Consider the following 23678-nt stretch of genomic DNA (forward strand, 5'->3'; position numbering starts at 1 on the left):
CCATGGTACTGCCCTGGCTCCTAATGCCAAACCATAAGGCTCACAAAGTACTTCCAATAATTGAATGGTATCGCCCATGAAGCAATTTGTTGAAATGTATGAGAATGTCAGATTACCAATTTTATGAAAATTTTTATTTTCAGGTAGCCAACTTGCGTGAAAAGGTTGACATTAGAGTCAAAGAAAAAATTATCAATTTACACAGAGGTGGTGTTCGTAAAATTAGTGAGATGAGGCGTCACATTAATACATACGTCAGTACAGAAATGTTTCCAGATTCAGATGTATCGATAGAATATCGGAGACGGTTCTATCCTACAAGAAAGGACATTTGCAATATTATGGCTAAAGCAAAGTCATCAACCCACACCTCTTCAGTAGATCAATCTAACCTACTTCATCTTGTGCATGAATGGCAGAAAGAAAATACTACTCTTAACATTTATTATCGACCAAACACAGCCACTGAGGAAGAGTGCAATGAGCAGACATTTTTGTTCTGCTATCAAACAGAGTGGCAAAAAAGGTTACTACAGTTATATGGAAATCATATGACCCTATTTGATGCTACATACCGAACCACGCGGTATGCTCTGCCACTGTTTTTTCTCTGTGTTAGGACAAATGTGTGTTATGTTGTAGTAGGGGCCTTTGTCACCCAGTATGAAAATTCGCAAAGCATACTGGAAGCATTAGCAATGTTTAAGTCATGGAACGTGAATTGGAAGCCAACTTGCTTTTTGGTTGATTTTTGTTTGGAAGAGATAAATGCTGTCTCAAAAGTATTTCCTGGTAAGTATATAGAAATATGGCATTTTACATTGTTAATACCTAAGAATACAATAAAAATGTTTTTTTGTCACCGACAGACCAAACACATATGCAATATTATTGATTGATAATAATTGTCATTACCCAGGATTCTACACACAGGGGGAGATTTATCAGAAGTATTTGAGAGCAGAACTGTTTTAGTTGCCCATGGCAACCAATTCCAACAACTGAGCTGTTAATAGCCAGAGATAACATTTAATATGTTGTATGAAACCTCAACATATTTGCAACATGTAATCATATGTATACAAGTAAATTGAAAATCTGGCAAAACATGCACTCAAGCTTAAGGTCTCTTACCCTTCACATGCATGTAAATCCAACTGAAGGGCTCATTCAGACAGGTGTTTTTGAGGTCCATATGCTATCTTTTTTTTGGGATTGTATACTGACCCATTGATTCCTATGGGTCTGTTCACATAAGCATTTTTTTTTTCAACAATATGCAAGCAGTGAGAAACACAATTATTGAATTTATGAACACGTCAGCAGTGTTCTGAGTATTTATATAACTTTTTCTGGAAAAGAGTTTCTTCAGGTGATATGTCCCACACTAAGTTGTTAAATTAACATTTTTTTATGTAGATTCAAAAATATTACTTTGTGAATTTCATCGGGAAAAAGCTTGGATGGAGTGGGTGAACAAAAAAGATCACAAAGTCAGAGATTTTCGTAAAGCTGTGTTGAAAATGCTTCGTGACATAGCAAATTCCAGAAGTATGGAAGAACATAATGTTGCTCTGCAAACTTTGACCAATTCAGATGTTTGGAAGAAAACTTCAGAACTGAGGCAGTGGTTCTCCAATAAATGGCTGCCTGAAATAGCGGTAAAAATCTACATATATTTTTTTATTGGATTTATTATGATTATATTTGTAGTAGATGTTTGTCTACGATGGCACATGTGCAATGATTTCAGATTCCAGTGGAGAGGCAAACACAATTAAGGACTTTTTGTGACAGTTTGACAATAGTTGGAATTTTTTAAAACTGTAAATGATACTAAATAAAATTGCTTGGAATATTAAAATCCACTAGTAGAAATTAAAATTTGTCTCACAGATAACAAGCCTTCATTTATCTTTGTGAAATAAAAAGTTTTGTATTTTGGAACATGGGAATGAAAAACAAAAAAAAAATTCTGAAGGGGTTAGGCTAGGTTAACATAACATTTTATGTATATGCTGAGTTTATTCGCCAGAAAAGCTCACAAGATATACGACTTACAAAAAGCCACTGCCCAAAGTAACAGCAGCAGGATATAGTCCTTTTTAAACTAAATAAAGTGCAGAACCCAAGGGAAGACAGGATAGTCGGCGCTCAGAGAATCCTCAGGGATCCAACGGAAGTTAGCTCGATGAGGGTAATATTTTTATTTTACAAAGATTAAAAAACAATAAAAATGCTACGCGTTTCTGCTCCGTACCGGAGCCTTCGTCAGGCATAACCTGTATTGGTGTAAGACAGCTTTAAATACGGTAACGACTTAACAGATACGCCCGGTATGACCCGGAACGTGAACGGATGTCATTCATTACAAAATAAAACACTTGAGTTAAAAATTAATTATAAAGGAAACATTTCATATTATATATACATAATTACTTATAAAAAAAAGACTGATTAGAAATATATATGAGTAAATGGAGAATGGTATGTAAACTAGACAACGGAGGACCCGGAAGTGTATATGTGTGTCTTGACGGGGAACTTTCTGAATGACTAGCGGTGAACCGGATCACGGTGTGTGGAGTAGCGTGGCTAAGTAAACAAAGTATGGTTGCTAGGGAACAGGTTGACGCTAGTCGCTAAAGGAGGAGGGTTACGGAAGCCTTGGAGGGACAAAGTGAGGATTACTTGCAGAGGCGCTGCGGGATGTTAGCAAAGGGTTGCTATGAGATGGAAAATGCTGGCTGTTCCGGATATGGGCTGCGGAGGTCTAGATGGAAACGAACTGAAAATAACCTTCCGGAGAGCGACAACTCTTAAAAACATCCTTGCTCCGAGCAAGCTTAAATCTGCTAACCCTCCTAATAAGAACACCACTCAGAAAAAAGGTATCAGGAGATGTGCTCACAAGAAATGCCTCTGCTATAAAATGCTGAACCCGGGATGCTCATCCTTTACATCCTCTAATACAGGAGAGACATTTCAAATAAAGCAAGAACTATCATGCGCCTCCGATTTCGTGGTATATTTAATCAATTGCTCGTGTGGTCTACAATACGTGGGGCGCACAATCCAAACACTAAGAGTAAGAATGAATGGCCACAGACACAAGACAAAGCCCGGGTTTCTGAAGCAAAGCCTTTCAAAACATCTTACCATCGAGAAAAATTGTACCTTTGAAAATCTCACGCTGACGCCAATAGAACAATTGCAACAATAGGGTAAAAACCCTTAAAAGACGCGAATCCTATTGGATTTTCAAATTGGGAACACTACACCCAAACGGTCTTAATGCCGTTCTAGAATCCATTTAATTGTAGATTTTTATACTCACCTAATGTACTGCTCACTGTGTGTACCCATAATGGTTATTGTGGCATTTTTGACATTCTCCATCTTTCGCTATGCAGCACATAACCGCCTACCACACAGAAGTTCGTTTCCATCTAGACCTCCGCAGCCCATATCCGGAACAGCCAGCATTTTCCATCTCTTAGCAACCCTTTGCTAACATCCCGCAGCGCCTCTGCAAGTAATCCTCACTTTGTCCCTCCAAGGCTTCCGTAACCCTCCTCCTTTAGCGACTAGCGTCAACCTGTTCCCTAGCAACCATACTTTGTTTACTTAGCCACGCTACTCCACACACCGTGATCCGGTTCACCGCTAGTCATTCAGAAAGTTCCCCGTCAAGACACACATATACACTTCCGGGTCCTCCGTTGTCTAGTTTACATACCATTCTCCATTTACTCATATATATTTCTAATCAGTCTTTTTTTTATAAGTAATTATGTATATATAATATGAAATGTTTCCTTTATAATTAATTTTTAACTCAAGTGTTTTATTTTGTAATGAATGACATCCGTTCACGTTCCGGGTCATACCGGGCGTATCTGTTAAGTCGTTACCGTATTTAAAGCTGTCTTACACCAATACAGGTTATGCCTGACGAAGGCTCCGGTACGGAGCAGAAACGCGTAGCATTTTTATTGTTTTTTAATCTTTGTAAAATAAAAATATTACCCTCATCGAGCTAACTTCCGTTGGATCCCTGAGGATTCTCTGAGCGCCGACTATCCTGTCTTCCCTTGGGTTCTGCACATCGACTTCCTTCAGCCCCGGGATCTGGTCCGGGTACTGTTGTATCACAGGAGACCACTGGCTGCTGGCTACACATCTTACATGCGCATATGCATATGTGAATAGGTGAGTATTCCATCCACCTACCCTTTTCTTCCCCTTGTAAAAACCATCTTCACGAGGTAGCGCTGTCTCTTCTCTTCTCTCCCATCACACACCAATCGGAAACTCCCCGACAACGATTGTGAAACCCTCCCAGCTCTAAGCAAACTAAATAAAGTGAATTTGTTAGAGCTTGTATATTAGTTTTCTGTTGTACAAGCCATGAAATAGCTACAATTCCTGCCATAAGTGGTCTGTGGCTGGAGGTTTAGTGAGCTAGCATTTGGCAAATTGTGGACGGATCACAGCCACAAAAGAGGTTGATGGTACCCAAGCAGTGAGCACAAAATGTCTCATTATGACCCCAAGGAGCAACCATACCACAAAATATATGCACAAAATTTATTTGGTCAGATTTGGAGCATGGTCGCTCAGTGTCCTGACCAATCATAACCATGGCTAATTGCCAGTGGTGTCCATTTGCCCGATTGGCTCTTCAACCACCAGTCCAGCCATAAATCCAGGTCAGCCGGCCAAACCTGAATGTCAACTATGGACTGGAACGACAGGTCTTCTCATTTCTACATCAAACACATTTAATGTCAGCGGTTTAGGTCTGTGTCGCTGCAGTTTTCTATTGGTCCTGCATTAGGCGCGGGAGCAGGCATGGAGGAGCTGCCTCCGGCGCTATAGACTCGCCAGTCACGTGACCACTGGGTCTAAAGGGGTTATTCAGAGCTGCTGGGTCTAATTAGACCTAGTCCAGCTCTGATCAGATTCCCCAGTCACAGGGGGTCATTTCCATCTGTAACTGGGGCTCTTATAGATGATCCAGTTACAGGAAAAAACGTGTAAAAGAAAAAAAAACTGTTTAAAGATTTGTATAACATTTTAACTGGCTGTATGTGTCCCCAAAAAAAACACTGCAAACAATTTTAAGGTAGCACGGAAAAAGAAATTAGGTATGGCCCTTAAACCATTGCATGCAAAAATTTGCTAAAATAATCCAGTCATTAGTGCCTTTCTCAGACCGCATCACTAAGTGCATAAAAAAAAAACTGGTTATGTTTCACAGACAAATTTAAAAAAGGCAACACATCAGATTGTAGTGAAAAATACCTTAGTGGATTTATTCCATGTGAAAGAGCAACGTTTCGGCTCCAAACAGTGAGCCTTTCTCAAGATTTGAGGTATTTTTTTTACTACAATCTGGTGTGCTGCCCTTTTTTCATTTGTCTCTATAATTGAAGGACCTGATGTCCGGCCCTCTTAGGTGTGCACACGCTTTTTATTTTGTTTACTCATTGTGTGTTTTCGTAGTGCTGCTTGGATCTTTTCTTACTGTATCTTTTGATTATGTTTGAGTTAGATTGACTATACAATACAAATGATATGATGAGGTTTAAAATTGTAATTAATATCACTATGGTTTTGTTTCGTTTTACAACAGAAATGGGCCCGTGTTTACCGAAGTGGTATGTTTCAAGTTGGCATACATACGAACAATGGTCTTGAGCGACAGCACGAAATTCTGAAATATACTCACCTAGAGGGTTACAAAAACTGTTCTCTTAGTGAAATGATTTCAGTACTTCATTCAAGTTTTTTCCCCAACACATACAAAAAGTAAGATATTTGGTAGTTTAACCTTCATGACTGAGCGTCATTAGTGCGTGAATGTCCAGGTTAATTTTTTCAGATCTGTTTTGCACTTCTTTAAAAGGAACCTGCCATCAGCAATTGACCTAATAAACCACTACCAGTATATTTTCAAACATCGTAACACCTTCTAGTTTTTGTTTCTTTCATGGTTCAGGGTGGTGGCATCATCCAGAAAACAAACTTTGAAGTGAGATGTAAATTAGTTGTATATAGTCAAGGAAGTCTGGTTAGTGGTGTCTCTGGATGCAGAACCATGAATTACAGTGAAGGGGACTTTCTGAAGAAGAAGGAGCTTGTCTTCAGTGTTAAAATCGCTGCCACCTTTTATACAACCAATTTACATCTCACTTCAAGGTTGATTTTCTGGATGATGCCACCGCAGTAGGCCATGAAAGAAACACAATCTGGAAGGCGTACAGCTGCCTGATAACATACTGGTAGTGGCTTATTAGATGAATTTCTACTGACAGATTCCCTTTAAATGACTATATCTTTTAACCGCTTTACATCAGATGTGGGACTTGAAATTGATAAAATCATTTTATTAACTATATATTTTTTTAGAATTAGCAAAAAAAAAGTTGCCATTAAATATTTTTTAATAAGACATGATATTATAGCACAGGGCATGTGCTAATATAATGTATATTGCCATATAGCAGCCAATAAGGGGTTAATTTCATAATACAATGTGACCGTATATATTCGAAGTTTATAACCCGTTTACAGAGACTTGTCAGGTGATCTTTGCTGCCATATATGAGAGTACATAGTGGGAAGGCAAAGAAGTTTTTTTTGTTTTCTGTATGAATGTTAATTACAGCAGGATTCCTTTAAGTACTCTACTTGCTGTCTAGGTGAGGAGTTGATTAAGGAAGCAAAGATCATTACTTGATGACTAAACCTTAGGGTACATTCACACAGCGGTATGCCCGCCGTGCGGACATACCGCCGTGTGCTGGAGAGGAGGAGGAGGTGACCCCTCCTCCCTCCATAGAGAATAGCGGCGCACGGCCGCACACACGCCGAAAGATAGAGCATGCTCTATCTTTTTGCGGTGTGCGGCCCGGATCGGTGGCACACGTGTGGCACCGGATCCCCGCCGTGCCGCTATTGCCGTCTATGGGGACATACATGTGGCCGCAAATTTGCGGCTGCATGTACGTCCCCGCAGACAGCCGTGTGAATGAGCCCTTAGTGTTCACACTGTCCACAAGTATAGTGGATCTATTGAACAAATATCATGCACATTCTGCCTAAAACACCTGCATTCGAACCATAAATATTTGGAGTTGAGCTACAGGTTTGAATTAAAGGTATTGTCAATGGATGAAAAAATTCACAGCTGAGGGGCCAGTAAAATTAACAAACAGTTGGTATTCTTTTGGGACATTAGCACTGGAGGAAGTTAGTATAAGCTGTTTATTATTTTTTATGCCCCCTTAGCTGTGAAATTTTTTTTTTTCATCCATGGAGAACCCATTAATTGATGCACCCAATACAAAAGTATATTGGACTTTGTGCTCTGGCACTCTGGTATGCATGCAGTCATGATAAATTCCACCACATATGTTTTTGTTGGGATATGTTTAGATATTTAATAATAAAATATATTTTAGAATATAACATTTTGTTATTCAAAGTAGAGCAATTTATAATTAACATTTCTGATGGTTTGTTCATTACCCAGGTACGTGGAGCTAAATGTTCAGAGTTCTAAATTATACCGAAAATACAAACAGGACATACCAAAGTTTTTGCAAAATCGGCCAAGAGAGATAATTAACCACATCATGCGCCGAATGAGTAGCACGCTGGATCTCACCAACGTCGTGTGCGTGAATAGTGCCTTAGGCATTTTTTCAGTCGACGGTGAAACTGAAAAAGGAAAAAAATATAGTGTAAATTTAGGAGAAGAAACTCCCTTCTGCACTTGTGTAGACTGGGGAAATTTTTTACTTCCATGTAAGCATATGTGCTGCATTATACAATACATCAGTGACTGGGGATGGGATAGACTGAGAAAGTCTTACACTGAGAACCCACTATTTACAATCGATGTACATTGTTTTAAACAAGAAGTAAAAGAGGAGACAGTTGAGGGACCACATCATTTTGAGGATGTGAAGATACCACCCAGAGAACACATATTGGAATTGGCACCCCGAAGGAGAACAAATCGAACCACAAAAATCAAAAAATGCCACCGCCTTGTCAAAGAACTAGCGGACTCATTATATCTAATCAAAGATGTGAATGTTTTAAATAATGTAGAGGATGAACTGCTAAAATTGGTAACCAATGTTAAAGGTTTTGTACCTAAAGATGGAGGATTACCATTAATTGAGTCTCCAAAGAGACAAAAGGCACCACCAGAACATTTTAAACCTCTTCCAATACGTACCTACGGCCGCCCCAAACACCCGGCCTCTCAAAGAGTAGGTATCAAAGCTGATATGCTCAGAGAAGAGGTGTGGGAAATTGTAGAGGAAGTAATACCCATAAATAAGGCCAGCCCTGCGCACAGTGAAATTGTACAGGACACATTGAATGCCACCTGGAAAATCATTAATGGCATTAAGTTAACTTACAAGGATAAGTTAAATATTGAGGGAAATGAGTGGCTAGATGACAATGTTATTAATGCTTGCCAATACCTCATTTCAGTGCAGTTCCCTCATGTGGCTGGGCTTTGTGACACATTGCTGCTGGCACACAATCAAGTTAGCCAAATTACTCAAAAGCAAAGTATCATTCAGATACACCATGTAGGTGCCCATTGGCTGGTTTCCCATCTATCTGCAGATGATGTAATAATATATGATTCATTGAAAACATCAGTTAATGATATGTTAAAAAAACAAATTACAAATTTGTATTCAATGTTTTTTAAGGGAGATTTTTCAATTCTTGATCTACATTGTGTCACATTTCAGAAACAAAAAGGCACAAACGATTGTGGGCCATTTGCAATTGCAAATGCCGTATGCTTAGCATATGGAATAAGTTTGAGCGATGTCGCTCTGAAACAAACTGAAATGAGAGCTCACCTTGTTAAATGTCTTCAAGAAGAAGAAATATTTATGTTCCCCCATTGTATGTTGTCAAAATCTCGTGCCCCAGTTTATTCAAAAAAAATTAGACTAAGCACTTTTTGCTTATGCCTTCTTTACCACCCCAAAATCAAAATGGTCGAATGTTTTACATGCAAAATGTGGTACCATTTGAAATGTGTTAGATTAAGCCAAGAGTCTCCTTGCGTAACAACAAAAGAAATACCATACATTTGCAACAAATGTAGTTCTCACTAAGTATGTATGGTAGAGTGTTGGTACTGACTGCCTTGTAATTTCTTCTTCCATTTTGTTTTATGACAATTTGCTGTATTCTTTGATTATTTTAATATAGTTTATGTTTGACACTAAATGTTTATTTAAAAAATAAATGTTTGTTTTTGTTTAAATTTATATACCGTAAATAATTTTTGTAAATTTAAAGGACATCTACTACCAGGATGAAGGACTGTAAACCAAGCACTAACATACTGGTGTGCTTCCTATGCCCTTGTTTAAACACCTAATGACTTCATACGCAAAACCAATAAATCAGAATAAAAAATATACAATAAAACATGGTAAACTTTATTACTGATAATTAATATAATTACTTAATGATTATCAGTAATAAAGTTTACCATGTTTTATTTTATATTTTTATTCTGATTTATTGGCTTTGCGTATGAAGTCATTAGTTGTTTAGTCTCCTTGGTGGTGACTGGTTATGGTCCCTTTCTGACCAGTTTCACCCTGTGAACTTTTTTGTGGTCTACGCCCTTGTTTTTAAGAAAAAGTGCTTTAATAATTATGTAAATAAGCCTCAGGGTCTTCAGACTCCATTAATGTCTATGGAGCCCCTCTGGCTCATTTGCATAAATTTAAAAACCTTTTTTGTAGAATCCAGGACATAAGAAGCTAAAAGAAAGGCGGATCCAGTATATGGTAGGATCAATCAGATAACCTAGGGTTAAAGTACCCTAGGGCATCTGAAAAATAGTAATAAAAAAAAATATTAAAAAGTTGAAAAATTCTACGGGGAAAAAAAAAGGTTCATATCACCCACCTTTCCCTAGAACTGATATAAATCTAAATAAACAGTCAAAATCATAAACAAAAATTTCCAATCAAAATATAATAACGGTTATTCCTGGTCTTAAACCCCTTAAAGGGGTTGTCCGAGTTCTTGAAAAAACTAAAAGTGGCCGGGAGGGGGCTGCTTAAAAAAAATAAAGTCCTACTTACCTTCCGGTGCCCTCCGGTATCCAGCGCTGCTGTCACTCCGGTCCGGACGCCATGTAAACAAACATGGCCGCCAGAGCAGCGCAGGACTCAGTTTCCGGCTGGCCGTGGCCGGGCACGCCTATCCGTCCCTATACACAGCATTGTGTATGGGGGCCAGAAGGTTGTCGGGTCTGGCCGGAAGCACCGGAAGGTAAGTAGGACTTTATTTTTTTTAAGCAGCCCTCTCCCGGCCACTTTTAATTTTTTTCAAGAACTCGGACAACCACTTTAATGGAAAATAGCACCAAAAGTAGAAAAATTACACTCTTGCCATTTAGCAAACTATAAAAAATTCTATAAAAAATGATCAAAAGGCCATACACTCCTTATAATTGGAGCATTGAAAACATTGTCAAAAGTAACAAAAAATAGCACCAACAGATATGTACACCGAAGTATGAAAAAGTTTTGATCTCCACAAGATGGTGAAATGAAGAATTTAATTTTTTTTGGACAGGAGGATTTAATTTTTTGTAAATGTATGAAATCATTATAAAGTCTCCCCGATATTGAACCGACCCAAATAATGAAGGAGACATGTCATTTGGGGCGCAAAGCCGTAAAATCCAAGCACACGAGAAAATACCTATTTGGAATATTTTTCCCGCTTCCCAAGACACTGCATGGAATATTAAATACCTGGACTACGAAGTGCAATTTCTTACACAGAAAAAAAGCCCTCACACAGCTCTTTACATGGAAAATTTTAAAAAAACTTATGGATTTTTGAAGGTGGGGAGTAAAAATAAAAACGAATAAAGGCCTGGATGTTAAGGGGTTAACAGGGCTTGTACACAAGTTTTCTGCAGTAGAAGCCCTGAGAGTGTGGTCACTCATTGAAACAGCTGAAGAGAGATTTGCCAAATTAAACAGCTGGTAACGCATTTGTTAACATTCGAGTTTTGTAAATGCAAGTGTTAACAGCTGTTTAATTTGGCAAATCTCTCTTCAGCTGTTGCAATGCATTTTTATTTGCTATGTGTGACCGCATCTTGAAATAACCACAATTACTGGCACACAGCAGGAAATTATTTTAACGTTTAGGGCGCGTTCACACGTTCCGCTAGCGTCGCGGCGCACAGGGGGCGGAGTTTGGGGCGATCGCATATGCGTTTCCAGAGAAACGCATGCGATCGGGTTATCAATCGCATGTGTTTCCCGGGAAACGCATATGCGATCGGCCCGAGCCCCGCCCACTGTGCGCTAGCGTCGCGTTATGAACGCGACGATAGCGGAACGTGTGAACGCGCCCTCACACCACCTATAAGCCAACGACACATGGAGCGGTGTGAAGGGAGACACTTTGAGAAGTGAACCTGCGCTCTCATTGTAACCTTTGCCCGTTCAAGGCTTAGAAGGCACAACCTTTGGGTGAAGACACACATGGCGTTTTTAGGCCGTTTTTGGGCCGTTTTTACTTAGTGCGTTTTCAGATAGTTAAAAACGCATGCGCTAAAAAACGCATGCGTTTTTGAAAAACGCATGCGTTTTTGACCAGTTTGAATCAAGATAATTGGTCAAACCTGTCAAAAACGCATGCGTTTTTTAGCGCATGCGTTTTTAACGATCTGAAAACGCACTAAGTAAAAACGGCCCAAAAACGGCCTAAAAACGCCATGTGTGTCTTCACCCAAAGGGTGATAGCAGACTTGCCATCTGCAAACGCAGACCAAGCCGCACCCACCGGGGCGGGCCGCAACCTGATTGCATCGGCGTTTCTATGGAAACGCCTTGGATTGGGAACGAGCCGCCAGTGTTTTGCATTAAATTAACGCAAAACACCGGCGGCTCGTTCCCGATCGCAGGCGTTTCCATAGAAACGCAGATGTGATCGGACCGCCCCAGTGGGTGCAGCATGGTCTGGGTTTACAAACGCAGCCAAGACGGCACGTCTGCCATCACCCTAAAGGCAGTGTCTGGCCTACGGGATTCATCAGGTTGCTGGAAGGCACAGGTCTACATCATACTCTGGTGCACATGTGTTGTTTTAAATCTATTTTGGTTGACATCAAAAACATCACCCTCTATGATAGTGCACTTGCAACATTGTGCTGTCGGACTAGGCAATACCTTATTGTCCTGATTTGTGAAGCCGCGGTACCATAATACCATAGTAGCTGGCGCTACGGTATGGACAGCAAACAGGGAGTCCTTGCATCATACTTTTTTATGATGTATGGACTACTTTCCTGTACAATGTGTTTGGGGGTCAGAGCAGAATTCAGCCAGCGCACGCGTTAGTCCGGCGGCACACATGGCATTTTGAACCCGTTTTTGGGCCTTTTTAAGCAGTCCGTTAAAAAACGCATGTGTGTTTTTACAGGTTTTACCAATTATCTTTATTAAAACAAGTTACAAATGGATGTGCTTTCAATGGACTGCTTAAAAACGGACCAAAAGCGGGTTCAAAACGCCATGTGTGCCGCCGGCCTAAGAAGACACACATGGCGTTTTTGGGCCGTTTTTACTAAGTGCGTTTTCAGATCGTAAAAAAGGCATGCGCAAAAAACGTTTTTTAGCGCATGCGTTTTTTACAATCTGAAAACGCACTTAGTAAAAACGGCCCAAAAACGGCCCAAAAACGCCATGTGTGTCTTCACCCTAAGGCTCCTATAAGCTAGCTTTACAGAAAGCCTTCAAATTTTGTTGGACATAATTGCTAGTCTAATAGTATGTTAAAATCTACAGTATACAATTGAAATGTTAAATCTGGCTTTTGTGTCTTTATGGGTCTCAAATTACCCGTTAACATTTTTTCCTACTCCAGCCGGGAAGTGTCACCTTTTGATGCAAAATTAGTTAAGTTTTAAAAAGACATCAACATCTGGATGCCAGTAGACACCACACAAGCCACATCTCAGACAATGCAAATGCTAATCCATTACATGTGCCAGAAAAAGTAAAACATAAAATAAAGAAAAAAATGCCCCCTATGTGTCAGTCAAATTTGTGAGGTAACATTTGCGCAATTAAAAACGGACATAAACGGATGCGTTTTTTACAATCTGAAAATGCACTAACTAACGGCCCAAAAACGCCATGTGTGTCATCACCCTAAACCTGACCTTGTGTCATCATAAGGCTGATTGCATGAACCTGCTTGGTCTACATGCACAGTGCAGAGGAAAATTCAGATTTTTTTTTTTTGCCATAAATTACAAGAAGTTCTAAGACTTACACTATGACTGATTTCCAAAACTGTTAAATCTGGATTTGAGATGACCCTTCCATAAATCCCTTCAGGAGTCTGTTAAATAGTAAGTTTTACATTAGCCACCTCAACCCTAAAACTGAGGAGGAATCACTATATAATAGATGGAGTATGCCCTTCTGACATATGGAAAATAGTTATTTCTTTAAACCCCATTACTCAGAAGGACCTTCTCCTACATAACCCAATCTCCCATATAGTAGATAGAAAAGGTCCTTCTGGGTCATGGGAAATAGTAATTTCTATATGAGGCGGCTAAATCCCATTACTCAGAAGGACCTTCTCCTGCATAACCCAATCTCCCATATAGTAGATAGAAAAGGTCCTTCTGGGTCATGGGAAATAGTCATTTCTATATGAGGCGACTAAACCCCATTACTCAGAAGGACCTTCTCCTGCATAACCCAATCTCCCATATAGTAGATAGAAAAGGTCCTTCTGGGTCATGGGAAATAGTCATTTCTATATGAGGCGGCTAAATCCCATTACTCAGAAGGACCTTCTCCTACATAACCCAATCTCCCCCTATAGTAGATAGAAAAGGTCCTTCTGGGTCATGGGAAATAGTCATTTCTATATGAGGCGGCTAAATCCCATTACTCAGAAGGACCTTCTCCTGCATAACCCAATCTCCCCATATAGTAGATAGAAAAGGTCCTTCTGGGTCATGGGAAATAGTCATTTCTATATGAGGCGGCTAAATCCCATTACTCAGAAGGACCTTCTCCTGCATAACCCAATCTCCCATATAGTAGATAGAAAAGGTCCTTCTGGGTCATGGGAAATAGTCATTTCTATATGAGGCGGCTAAATCCCATTACTCAGAAGGACCTTCTCCTGCATAACCCAATCTCCCCATATAGTAGATAGAAAAGGTCCTTCTGGGTCATGGGAAATAGTCATTTCTATATGAGGCGACTAAACCCCATTACTCAGAAGGACCTTCTCCTGCATAACCCAATCTCCCCATATAGTAGATAGAAAAGGTCCTTCTGGGTCATGGGAAATAGTCATTTCTATATGAGGCGGCTAAATCCCATTACTCAGAAGGACCTTCTCCTACATAACCCAATCTCCCCCTATAGTAGATAGAAAAGGTCCTTCTGGGTCATGGGAAATAGTCATTTCTATATGAGGCGGCTAAATCCCATTACTCAGAAGGACCTTCTCCTGCATAACCCAATCTCCCATATAGTAGATAGAAAAGGTCCTTCTGGGTCATGGGAAATAGTCATTTCTATATGAGGCGGCTAAACCTCATTACTCAGAAGGACCTTCTCCTACATAACCCAATCTCCCCATATAGTAGATAGAAAAGGTCCTTCTGGGTCATGGGAAATAGTCATTTCTATATGAGGCGGCTAAATCCCATTACTCAGAAGGACCTTCTCCTACATAACCCAATCTCCCCATATAGTAGATAGAAAAGGTCCTTCTGGGTCATGGGAAATAGTCATTTCTATATGAGGCGACTAAACCCCATTACTCAGAAGGACCTTCTCCTACATAACCCAATCTCCCATATAGTAGATAGAAAAGGTCCTTCTGGGTCATGGGAAATAGTCATTTCTATATGAGGCGACTAAACCCCATTACTCAGAAGGACCTTCTCCTACATAACCCAATCTCCCATATAGTAGATAGAAAAGGTCCTTCTGGGTCATGGGAAATAGTCATTTCTATATGAGGCGGCTAAATCCCATTACTCAGAAGGACCTTCTCCTGCATAACCCAATCTCCCCATATAGTAGATAGAAAAGGTCCTTCTGGGTCATGGGAAATAGTCATTTCTATATGAGGCGGCTAAATCCCATTACTCAGAAGGACCTTCTCCTACATAACCCAATCTCCCATATAGTAGATAGAAAAGGTCCTTCTGGGTCATGGGAAATAGTCATTTCTATATGAGGCGACTAAACCCCATTACTCAGAAGGACCTTCTCCTGCATAACCCAATCTCCCATATAGTAGATAGAAAAGGTCCTTCTGGGTCATGGGAAATAGTCATTTCTATATGAGGCGGCTAAATCCCATTACTCAGAAGGACCTTCTCCTGCATAACCCAATCTCCCATATAGTAGATAGAAAAGGTCCTTCTGGGTCATGGGAAATAGTCATTTCTATATGAGGCGGCTAAATCCCATTACTCAGAAGGACCTTCTCCTGCATAACCCAATCTCCCCATATAGTAGATAGAAAAGGTCCTTCTGGGTCATGGGAAATAGTCATTTCTATATGAGGCGGCTAAACCCCATTACTCAGAAGGACCTTCTCCTGCATAACCCAATCTCCCCATATAGTAGATAGAAAAGGTCCTTCTGGGTCATGGGAAATAGTCATTTCTATATGAGGCGGCTAAACCTCATTACTCAGAAGGACCTTCTCCTACATAACCCAATCTCCCCATATAGTAGATAGAAAAGGTCCTTCTGGACAAGGGGAAATGGTAGTTTTGTACTTTAGTCAATGTTAAAAATTATACAAAATATAAAATAAGTGTGTATTTAGCATGAAGAAGCCAAAAACTCTCATAGATCAAGTCCAAACCAATAAGAGAATAAAGAGTCCCTCCAGGTCATGGGAAATAGACAGTTCATACAGAGCAGACTAAATCCCATGACTGGGGAGGACCAGGTCCCTCTGAGTTATAGGAAATAGCCTCTTCTATGTGAGAAGGCTAAATCCTATAACTATCCAGCACCTCACCACTAGGGGGCGAATAGGTCCTTCCCAGTCATGGGAAATAGACAGCTCATACAGAGCCAGCTAAATCCCATGACTGGGGAGGACGGGTACCTCTGAGTCATGGGATTTAGTCACAACCCATCCCATTCCAGGAGGCCCCGCCCCTTCCAGTGACATCACTTCTACCAGGAGCAACTCCATTCTAGACGTTCATTACCCAGTCATACCATGCGACTCCTCCCCAACTGATCACATGACTGGTCACGTGCTGTGAGCTAGCTCAACAGGCAGTATGAAGTTGTCAGTAACGGCCGTAGTAACGGATGCATCATGACCCAGTCTATAGTGGTGCAAGGTGAGTGCGGTTATAACGGCCACCTATCACACAGGTGTAGCCCTGCTGCGTCCACATTACATGCATCCACAGTATAGCCTTGTTATGCACACTACAAACATATATACAGTATATACACACTACCTACACAGCCCTGCTGCATCCACATTATAGCCTTGTTATACACACTATATATACAGTATATCCCCACTATACACACTACCTACACAGCTCTGCTGCATACACAGTACGTATATACAGTATATCCCCAATATACACACTACCTACTCAGCTCTGCTGCATACACATTACATATATACAGTATATCCCCAATATACACACTACCTACTCAGCTCTGCTGCATTCACATTACATATATACAGTATATCCTTGTTATACACTGTACCTGCATAGCTCTGCTGCATTCACATTACATATATACAGTATATCCTTGTTATACACTGTACCTGCATAGCTCTGCTGCATACACATTACATATATACAGTATATCCTTGTTATACACACTACCTACACAGCTCTGCTTCATCCACATTACATACATACAGTATATCCCCAATATACACACTACCTATACAGCTCTACTGCATACACATTACTTATATAAAGTATATCCTTGTTATACACAATATATTCCACGTTCTGTTGCATACACATTACATATATACAGTATATCCCCAATATACACACTACCTACTCAGCTCTGCTGCATACACATTACATATACAGTATATCCCCAATAAACACACTACCTACTCAGCCCTGCTGCATACACATTACATATACACAGTATCTCTTCCATATGCACAGTACGTACTCAGCCCTGCTGCATACATATGGCATCCATTAATCATTATATAGCAGCAGCATATTCTGTAGCACTTTACAGATCATGGGGTGTATATACAAACAGAACAAGACATTACAGAGTAATAACATGGTCATATGAAACGATAGGAGTGAGGGCCCTGCTTACAAGAAATTATGATCTACACTGAGGAACATAATTAAAGAACACACAACTTCCTAAATGTCAAGGTGACTGTGTAGTCCTATGTGAATTTATCCTAACATGAGTAAAATTGCACTATTTTAACCCCTTAGCGCTCCGCGGCGGATATATAACGCAGTGACTTACCGCTCAGCGGCCGCTCTATCCGCCTCTGAGGTGATGCCGGCTCAGCTCTGGATTGGTGCCGTACCGACATCGGGGAAACACGGGGTGCCAGCTGTGAATAATAGCCAGCACCCCAGTGTAACACCCGCGATTGGAGTGGGCTCCGATCGCGGGTATTTAACCCTTTAAATGCCGTGGTCAACGCGATCAGATGATTGCTTGTTCATGCCCCAAGGTGGAAAAAGTAAAAAAAGTCTAAATCATAACACAAATACACATATATAATATCACCGCTTCCGTAACAACCCATAAAATAAAAGTAAATCATTATTGAACCCGCACGATAAATGCTGTTAAAGAATTTTTAGAAAACCCTCCAGAAATTATGATTTTTACCTATTCAATCCCACAAAAAAATGTAATAAAAAGTTATCAAAGAAACATATGTACTCCAGAATGATACTGTTGCAAAGTACAATATGTCCCGCAAAAAAGAAGCCATCACCCAGCTCCATAGCCAAAAATTTTAAAATGTTATGCCACTTGGAAGACGACAAAGCAAAAATGATAGATTTTTCCCACATTAGGGTTTTATTTGACAAATTTAGTAACACGGAAAAGAAAAAATATTCAAGTATGGTATGATTATTAGGCTATATGGTGAACAATCCTGCCCTCAAAAAAAAAGTTCCAAAATTTTCAACAATAAGGGATACCAACCCCAAAATGGTAACACTGGAAAAAGCATCTCATCCTGCAAAATAAATGCCGTCACATGGCCCCAATAAGGAAAAAAACTAAAATTTTATAGCCTACAAAAGGGGCCAATGAAGAAACTAAAATCGTGGCAGCTGCAAGTCCCTCCTTCCCTCCTGCGCCTCGCTGTGTGCCCATAAAAGTAACTGCCACATGTGGTGGGTTTCTGTACTCGGGAGAAATTGCAGAACAATTTGTAAGATGAAAATACGGAAAAATCGATATTCGATTTGTAAGCCGCGTGACATGAAAATAAATTATCCAAACATTTCACAAATGCCGAAAATGTAAAGTAGACATATGGGAAATGTTATTCAGCTACTTTAGCTGGTAAATCTATCTGCCTGAAAACGCAATGATTTAGAAATTTCGAAAAAGGGAAATTTCCAAAAATTCATTTTTTTTTTTTTTTGTAAATAAACGCAAAATTTTTCATCCAACATTTGCCACTAAAATGAAGTACAACATGTGAGGAAAAAACTGTCTCAGAATTGCTTTGATAAGTAACAGTGTTCAAAAGTTATAACCATATAAAGCGACACAAAATGAGCCTTAAGCTATAAATTGGCTGCATCCTTAAGGGGTTAAGCTTATTTTAGAAATTGTTTATATTCTAAAGAACAGAATAAAAATGTAAATGAGTTACATGAAAAAGATCACTGATCAAAATTAGAGGACACTTTCATATACCTGCAAGTTATTGGCATTAATCTGGCACCAGGGGCTAGTTTCCTTAATTATCTGACAAACCCTATTTAACTTGCGGCCTGGGGTGCGTTCACACATGACATTCTGATGCATTCGTTTTCATGTTGCTATGCATTTGACTGCTTTGAAGCAGCAAAATGCATAATAACATGTAAACAATGTTAAAGAAGGGGGTGAAGGCACTCTAAAAAATAACTTTTATTCATATATTAAAAAGGTCCAACAGCAGAACCAAACTAGTAAAAAGCCAATCCGTCTAACAAAACATATAAGCCCTAGTAGAGAAATCATGAGAAAAGTGCATATACAGACCTCAGTGCGGGTAATAAAAGGAGTCTGGGGCACACTGCACCTAGAAACCCCTGCCACTATACTTGACCTATAGCCCATAAACTCCCTTCCTAACAAGGATGGTCCCAGAGAATCCCTCAGGGTGACTTGAGGTCCCTAGAAGACCCTACCACAGAAACAACATTTCGACACGTTTCCTAGTCCACACTGTCATGGAACCTTCATCAGGGGGGATATATGACCGATAGTAGACTGCAGGTCGTTGTTAACAAATTAAGTGTAAACATTTGTGTTTTGTAAATGTAAGTGTTAAAATTTGTTTAAGTAGGAAAATCTCTCTAAGGGTGAAGACACACATGGCGTTTTTGGGCCGTTTTTACTAAGTGCGTTTTCAGATCGTTAAAAACGCATGCGTTAAAAAACGCCTCCGTTTTTTAAAAACGCATGCGTTTTTTAAAAACGCATGCGTTAAAAAACGCATCCGTTTTTGTCCGGTTTTTCCGAAATTGCGCAATTAAAAACGGACAAAAACGCATGCGTTTTCAAAAAATGGATGCGTTTTTAAAAAACGAATGCGTTTTTTAACGCATGCGTTTTTAACGATCTGAAAACGCACTAACTAAAAACGGCCCAAAAACGGCCTAAAAACGCCATGTGTGTCTTCACCCTTAAGCTATTGCAATGCATTTTTAAATGCAATGTGTGACTGCACCCTCTGTTTTTCTTCATTCCTAGAAGTTTGAGCAGCAGTGAAAACGTTAACACAGCAGCTTGTACTTGCAGAAATGAAGAAAATGGATTGAAACCGGCCAAACGCATGGAAAACATGCAAAAACACATGCATTACTTTGGTAATTTTGTAAAACACTGTTCTAGTAACATGGTGTTCCCCTTATTAAAAAATATCCATCAAATATTGATCAATGGTTATTACATTATTTATGAAATAATCAAGTGATAATACACTGTTCTCTAATTTTGATTCTTAAACCACAAAATTTAATAAAATTTAGAAATAAAATATATTTAAAAATTGCCGTTAATATAATGTCTTTGGGTCCACATGAATCCATTGTTTGGTGCATTTAACATAGTCACCTTATATCTCATCATCAATTTTATAACTCATTTTATGGTTTAAGCGCCCATACAAGCAGTCCCCCACGCCTTGCACTATGGGTGTGGGTGTGTTCAAACGTTCAGGTTTTCAGATGCAGTTTTTGAAGCCAAATGTAGGTTTGGATCCAAATGGGTAATTACATATCATTGAGAGAAGCTGCTCCTCCTCTTTTGCACTCCACTTCTGGTTTGACAATCAAAAACTGCATCTGAAAACCTGAACGTTTGAATTCACCCTTAAAAACTTTGGAGGGAGAAGGAGGCAGAGTTTGTTTCAAATATTACCATGACTTAATGTGATCAATATGTTTCTAGTTGGACAATGTGGAAACCAAATTGGCTGCAGGTTCTGGGACCTTGCATTGAGAGAACATGCTTCTGTTAACAAGGTAATAATCTATAATGTACTATAATTATGATATATCATTCTCTATGACTAATTCCTTTAAAGGGGTATTCCCACGAAAACAAGTTTCTTATATGTACTCAGGAAAACAAAATAACAGATTCTCTAATTAACTGTTATTAACAAAAATACAGCATTTCACAGATATAAGTCCAACCTTTCTCTATCAGTCCTGGTGTACACAATTTCAGTTTCCCCTAGACACAACCCAGTAACTTCTCACTTAGGGTCGGAGGCCATCTTGAATTAGTTTCTGTCAGTGTCTGCTGTTTGGCTGTAGCCACACCCCCTGCACGGAGCTCAGAGACACTCACTGATCACATCCTACCAGGAGATTGTGAACTGAGAGAGGGGCTGCAAACTACTAAGAGATAAGTAATCCGGGGGAAGGGGGAGGCGGGCACATATCTGTGAGATGTAGCAAAGCTCACAGTGTAACAGTGTAATGGTCTGTCAGCTTCTCTGTCAGCCTATGTGTAATCTAATGCATCTCTGATCTGTCTCATCTCTCTTTCTATGTGTTAGTAAATGCCAGAAGTCAGATGAAAGTGTATTTACACCTGTACCCTAATAATGTGACCTCATTGTCACCCCACAGAACTAGATGGATCATAATGTTTCTTCTTATCAGAGAGGCCCCGCCCCCACACACTCGGATTTTGCACTGAGCAGCCGAGGGAATGATAGAAGCTAAAACAGCAATACAACTGAGTATTACTGTAAAGGGTTAAAATGATCTTTATTGTGTTGACATCACTAGGGGATTGAAATGTGAGAATTTTCTTTCGTGGGAAAACCCCTTTAACTTCTAATACCTTGAATTATCGTCACGATTGTTGCTCCCCAAAACGTTATTGGGGGGGGGGGGCGGTGACGATTGGTTGCCATGACATCCTCGGGTCTTTGGCAGACCAGGGGTTGTCTGGTTTCTGCAGATTCGTTACAATGAGCCAGTGACTCGCTGTAATGAATACTTTGAAAAAAATCCATATACTGAAATACATTAGTATTGCAGTATATTGTAAGAACGTTCAGACCATTTAAGGTTACCCTAGTACCCTAGAGGGCCTAAGAAATAGGACAAAAAAAGTTTAAAACATGTAAAAGACCTAAAAGGTTTTTACCCTAAAACGGTTATTGACAATAGTGAACCCCATAACGGATAATAGCGCTCAAATGTCTGAAACGCTACTTTTACAACACTTTACATCACATAAAAATGCCACACAGTCCTCAAAATGATAGCAATGAACACATCAGCTTATTTAGCAAAAATGACACCTCACACAGCGCTGTACAACATAGTATGAAAAAGCTATTAGTGTAGTATTGTACATATTCATTTCATTATTGAAACACAATTAAACCTATATAAATTTGGTATCACCATGATTGTACCAAACCAAAGAATAAAGAAGAGGTGGTGCATTTTTTTGCCAATTTCACTAGTACCGTATTTTCTGCCCTATAGGGCGCATCGGACTATAAGGCGCATTAGTCCGATGCGCCTTATATATGTAATAATTACATATATAAGGCGCATCGGACTATAAGGCGCGGGGTCCGGCGGCCGGGGGCGTGGCGGAGACCCGACGTGACGCGGCGACGAGACGCGACGCCGAGACGCGACGGGGAACGCGGGAAAGGTGAGCGGAGAAGGTGAGGGGGAGGTGGAGGAGGGCAGCGGACCATACTTACATAGGTCCCCGCTACCGGAGACAGCAGATCTCCCGCTGGAGATCTCCGGTAGCGGGGACCTATGTAAGTATGGTCCGCTGCCCTGTGCCCAGCGCCATACATAGGGCGCACCGGACTATAAGGCGCACTTTGGATTTCCACGGAAATCCAATGCTTTTAAGTGCGCCTTATAGTCCGGAAAATACGGTACATGGCATGGAATAATAAACAGCGTCACTTAGAAATAAAATTGGTTACACAGAAAATATACCCTCACACAGCTCTGTACACGGAAAACTGAAAAAATATGGATTTTTGAAGGTGGAGAGCGAGAAATGAGCGAACAAACCCTGTGTCCTTAAGAGTTTAAAGAAGCGCATAGCAGAATATCAAGAAATTTATCCCAAACAGTGGAGACAAATATTAGCCCAGTGGTGGAAGAAAGTATGGCTAGAAGGCAAATGGCTTCTTATTTAGGTGTCTGTTTTACATGTATTAAAATTGGGTAAATATTGCACTGTTAGAAGTTAATAAGTCATGTTGAAATGTCAATAAGGATGCACACCGAGATATAGACATAGAGCAGGAATTATAGACTAATTTTCATAATAATTTCAGAAATTCCGTTTATATAGAATTGTAAGGAAAATACAGTTATTTTATGTGTTTACATATAAACTCAAAACTTTTTATTTTCTTCTAGAAAGGAATTTATGATGAAGCCCTATGCAGCTTTTTTAGAAATGTCGATACAAGGTATTTATACTGAATATTTAAATATTGTGTCCTGAGTGTGAGCTGTCACCCCATTATATGGATGGATTTAAAAGGGCTCTCCCCCATCCTAGATGGCACACTATAGCTTACATAGCTATAGTTTCTGTACATGAACCATTGTGACCCTATAATTACGATTGTGCACGATCAAATTCAGCCTCAAAAGTTTCAGCCTCAAATTCAGCCTTAAAGGAAACCTACCACTTACAAGTGGTAGGTTTAGACACATATACATGGCACCAGCTCACCCTGAGCTTATTTTTGTTAGGGGAACAAAGCCCCTATCGCCGTTTTATAAGTTATATTAACTTATAACTCGGCACACTGCACTTGGGCACGGCGCACCATGCGCGTGCCCGTGCGTGCGCCGGATTCTAACGTGCTGGAGAGGC

The 23678-nt window shown here is 39.9% G+C and overlaps 1 protein-coding gene and 1 long non-coding RNA gene across 6 annotated transcripts in view; one reads left to right on the plus strand and one right to left on the minus strand.

Annotated features, from left to right (window-relative positions):
• Positions 1 to 112: 112 nt before the first annotated feature.
• LOC140121759 (uncharacterized) lies at positions 113 to 16409 on the minus strand. Of its 3 annotated transcripts, none has more exons than XR_011854180.1 (4): positions 16301 to 16409; positions 7600 to 7728; positions 4234 to 4356; positions 113 to 315 (listed from the first exon to the last, which is right to left on the minus strand). It is a non-coding gene; the product is annotated as an uncharacterized lncRNA (long non-coding RNA). The 3 variants fall into 3 exon arrangements; XR_011854179.1 differs by having other exon boundaries at positions 16311 to 16407; XR_011854181.1 differs by lacking the exon at positions 16301 to 16409 and adding an exon at positions 13366 to 13604.
• Positions 16282 to 23678, plus strand: part of TUBE1 (tubulin epsilon 1) — a 32218-nt gene continuing 24821 nt past the window's right edge. Inside the window, exons 1-4 of one of the 3 annotated variants that reach the window (XM_072141762.1) lie at positions 16303 to 16438; positions 20043 to 20158; positions 20742 to 20815; positions 23213 to 23265. In XM_072141762.1, the coding sequence (XP_071997863.1) occupies positions 16407 to 16438; positions 20043 to 20158; positions 20742 to 20815; positions 23213 to 23265 (275 nt within the window). In that variant the 5' untranslated portion in view covers positions 16303 to 16406. Of the gene's footprint in view, positions 16439 to 16900; positions 17474 to 20042; positions 20159 to 20741; positions 20816 to 23212; positions 23266 to 23678 lie in introns of those variants that run through there. The other 2 variants (XM_072141763.1, XM_072141764.1) reach the window with 2 other exon arrangements.

Source organism: Engystomops pustulosus, chromosome 3, assembly GCF_040894005.1.
Source record: "Engystomops pustulosus chromosome 3, aEngPut4.maternal, whole genome shotgun sequence".
Taxonomy (NCBI): Eukaryota; Metazoa; Chordata; class Amphibia; order Anura; family Leptodactylidae; genus Engystomops; species Engystomops pustulosus.